Below are 3,704 nucleotides of genomic sequence, written 5' to 3'. Positions count from 1 at the left end.
GATTGTTATCCATCAGATTCATCAAAACCTATCTCTGCATGCTAGCGTCTCATGCCTATTCTTCTTCCGTCTCCTGCTCAGTTGTGGATGGGGATGGTCTGTTTGCAGTCGGGACAGGCCTGGTCCTCTCTGGCTCCCGGCAGCCCCACAGCATGCTCTGTTGTAGAAATCAACAATGTGTCTAAGGTTATCTCTGTACATTTGGCTATAAAGCGAATGAAAGGCCGCACATCACCCTCATTAGCTGTGTCTAGAGCCGCATAATATTCAGCCCTTTGTTCTTTGCGAATTGTGATCGGTGGGTATCGCGCTTGCATAAGCACAAGGTTCATTAGCAGGCGTGATGTGCGTCCATTGCCGTCTACAAATGGGTGCACATACACCAGTTTGTAGTGGGCGAGAGCTGCGTACTCCACAGGGTGCAGCTGCAGGGCCTCATCAGAGTTGAGCCACTGAACCAGCTCCTGCATGTGTCTCTGCAGGTCTTGAGGGTGGGGTGGGATGTGGTGGCCCACAAACACCTGGCTGGTGCGCAGCCTGCCTCCCTCCACGGGGTCCACATACCCGAGCACCCGCCGGTGAATCTCCAGGATGTCACTGACAGTCATGGTTCCTGATCTGGACAACAGCGTGGTGTTGATGTACTTCATGGCCGCATCCACACCGATGGCCTCGTTCTGCTCCTGCAGGCTTTTCCCAGGAACGGCGTAACGCGTCTCGATGATGTGACGGATTTCAGACAGAGTGAGCGTGCTGCCTTCAATGGCCACCGTGTGATAGATGTGGTGGTAGTAGGTTTCTTCCATCACTCGTCGGAGTGCAGAGTTGCCTTTAGGAATGGACATAAGCCTGCGCACTTTACTGTCAATGATGCCAAAGTAACGCTGGTCAATCTCTTCCACCAAGGGCAGAGTTCGGTCTCGGCTGACCAGAGCCCGCTCATTACATGGAGAAATGGCCAAGGCCTTGGTGTAGAGGTGGTCTGCCTGGACGACATCCTTCTCCTCCTCCAGAATGGTCCCCAGCTCTGTCAGGGCATCCACAAAATCAGGGTTCATACTCAGTGCATGCACCAGCAGCTTGTGAGCCTTCTCCCTCTTCCCCAGTTTCTTCATCTCCAGAGCCTGCTGCAGCGCCGCTTTGGCCTCCAGCTCCATCTCTGCAAACAGAACGTGAGAGACGCTGTCAACTCCAACAGGTGAAACATACAGACAACAGAGCTGGGCAGTACTGCAAATAAATATGATATGCACAGGAACTTATTCCAGCAGCGATCAGAATCAGAGTCTGGTTTATTGTCAAGTAGGTTTTCAACATACAAGGAATTTGCTTTGGTGTTTTGGTGCATACCAATAAACATAGTAAGAAGAAAAGAAATACACTGCTCAAAAAATTAAGGGAACACTTAATCATCACAGTATAACACCAAGTCAGTTAAACTTCAGGGATATCAGTCTGTCCATTTAGGAAGCACAAGTGATTGTGAATCAATTTCACCTGCTTTGGTGCAAATGAAAGTGACAACAGGTGCAATGGAGAGGCAAAAGCAAGACAACCCCCAAAAAGGGAATGGTTTTGCATGTGGTGGCCACACACAGTTGCTCTCTCCTTATCCTTCCTGTCTTATTCTTCTCTAGTTTTGTGTTTTGCTAGTATCCTTGTTGCTACTGGCAACATAAGGCGGCACCTGCAGCCCAATCAGGTTGCACAGGTAGTCCAGCTCTTCCAGGATGGCACATCCATACGTGCGGTCGCAAGAAGGTTTGCCATGTCTGCCAGCACAGTCTAAAGAGCATGGAGGAGATACCAGGAGACCGGCCGTTACACGAGGAGAGCTGGACAGGGCCTTAGAAGGGCATCAACCCAGCAGCAGGACCAGTACCTGCTCCTTTGTGCAAGGAGGAACAGGAGTATCACTGCCAGAGCCCTACAACATGACCTCCAGCAGGCTACTACTACTACAAACTGTCAGAAACAGACTCCATGAGGGTGGCATGAGGGTGGCATGAGGGCCCGACATCTAGGAGGAGATTCCCCAGGGCACCATCCACCAACTCATCAGGAGCATGCAGACGTTGTCGGTAGTGCATACAGGCGGTAGTACAGACACACAAGTTGGATCAACCTGTGATTTCAATTTTTTAACTTTGATTTTCGGTGCGATTGTGAATCTGGCCCTCAATGGGTTGATGATTTTGGTTTCCATTGACCGTTGTTATGTCATTTGTTCTCAATAAATTATACAATTTACATCTGTAAAGATTTTCAACTTGAATAATTCATTCAACAAGATCTGATGTGTGATTGAAGTGTTCCCCTAATTCTTATTTAGCAGTGTATAAACAGATGAAACAAGACAATACGTTACATATTACATTTCATATGTAAAAGCACCTGTTTGACACAGAATCACAAAGACAAACTAGAACTGGCATTTTCAAAAACCAGAAATCATTGATAAAACTGTTTTTAATGCCTCAAAATGAGATTACTGCACCAGATGATAACGCTGCAGCCTGGGGCCTTTTTAACCTGTTTCTTATTTTGCTTATAAAACGTCAGAAAATTGTGTGAAAATGGCCATCACAATTTCCAGGAGCCCGAGGACGGAGAGACTTCAAAATGTTTGTTAAAATCTTTGTATTTAAGAACCTGTAAACTGTGAACGTTGGGATGTTGTTCTCGATAAATGACTTGAGACGCCATAACATATGGTGCTGACTTGAGCTGTGAATTTAGTGGATCAATACACCTGTTCTTGTTTGTACCTTTGCTGGGCTTGGACCTGTGAGGCAGCAGATCAAGGGCGGTGAAGGGGACGGTGAGGCTGGTGGACTGCACAGCTGGATGCTGTTGAGAGCCTCCCCACAGCTGGCAGCGGAGCTGAGCGATGCCCTTCAGGGCGGCGCAGCACTGGTTCTCCACCCCGACCAGGGGCATCAGGAGGGCTACCAGAGAGCCGAGGAGCACACACAGCAGCGGGCCCCATCCTCCGAGGACACGGCCACTGGTGTAACGCCACACCGTCACAGCAGCCATAATGGTCCCAGGTTAAATCCTCCATCCTCTGGTGATACGATCCCCCATGTATACCCACCCCAGCTAGGAGAGCCAGAGGGCGGCAGTCAGGACGGAGAGCACGGCCAACATGACAGCTGGGAGTCACCGACACCGCCGAGGAAATTCAGCTAAGGTTTCCAACTTTTACAGCTCGTCACTCGGCTCCCTGCCGCCCGTGTGTGGCTCTGAGCTGAAAACAAAGACTCAGTGAACGATTAGTTAATTCAGACACCGACTTGTTATCGGCGTCAGCTCCGTTGTGTACAAAATATACACATCATCTCCTCGGGCAGGACGTGTCAACATTCTTGAACATCATTGGCCAGAATTTTATTAAAGGACGGCGCCGATTGGCTGAAAGTACAGGTCGTAGCCGTCTCTGATTGGGTAGTTTTAAGATATTTTGCCCAAAGTTTTGCCTTTCAGGCAGTACAACGCAGTGTTCCACAGCAGCAGAGCGACATTATGTACCTTAGTGAAAATTTTACAAAACACATTTAATTAATGAATTTATTCATTAACCTTATAAAAGGTATTATCAATTGATACACATTTTTTGTATTTAAGTTGTCTGCCCCCGTTTTAATACAGTTTTAAAACGTAATTTCATCTGTTTATACGAAGTTTTTTTTTATTTTCTTTTT

The 3,704-nt window shown here is 47.8% G+C and overlaps 1 protein-coding gene across 2 annotated transcripts; it reads right to left on the bottom strand.

Annotated features, from left to right (window-relative positions):
• ficd (FIC domain containing) lies at positions 1–3,395 on the bottom strand. 2 transcript variants are annotated; one of them, XM_022751322.1, is made up of 3 exons: positions 2,769–3,395; positions 382–1,159; positions 1–157 (listed from the first exon to the last, which is right to left on the bottom strand). In XM_022751322.1, the coding sequence occupies exons 1-3, from the start codon at positions 3,037–3,039 to the stop codon at positions 22–24; spliced, it is 1,185 nt and encodes a 394-aa protein (XP_022607043.1). In that variant the 5' UTR covers positions 3,040–3,395; the 3' UTR covers positions 1–21. The 2 variants fall into 2 exon arrangements, with proteins under 2 accessions (XP_022607043.1, XP_022607034.1); XM_022751313.1 differs by having other exon boundaries at positions 17–1,159; positions 2,769–3,394.
• Positions 3,396–3,704: the final 309 nt, after the last annotated feature.

The sequence above is a fragment of the Seriola dumerili genome, unplaced genomic scaffold (genome assembly GCF_002260705.1).
Source record: "Seriola dumerili isolate Sdu_G_001 unplaced genomic scaffold, Sdu_1.0 BDQW01000017.1, whole genome shotgun sequence".
Taxonomy (NCBI): domain Eukaryota; kingdom Metazoa; phylum Chordata; class Actinopteri; order Carangiformes; family Carangidae; genus Seriola; species Seriola dumerili.
The sequence above is the reverse complement of the archived record's forward strand: the minus strand, read 5'-3'. Positions and strand labels throughout refer to the sequence as shown.

Coding starts and splice junctions, on each gene's coding strand:
- ficd (XM_022751313.1), bottom strand. CDS start 3,039: ATGGCTGCTGTGACGGTGTGGCGTTACACCAGTGGCCGTGTCCTCGGA. Junction 1,160..2,768: donor CAGGTCCAAGCCCAGCAAAG/GTACAAACAAGA, acceptor TTCTGTTTGCAG/AGATGGAGCTGGAGGCCAAA.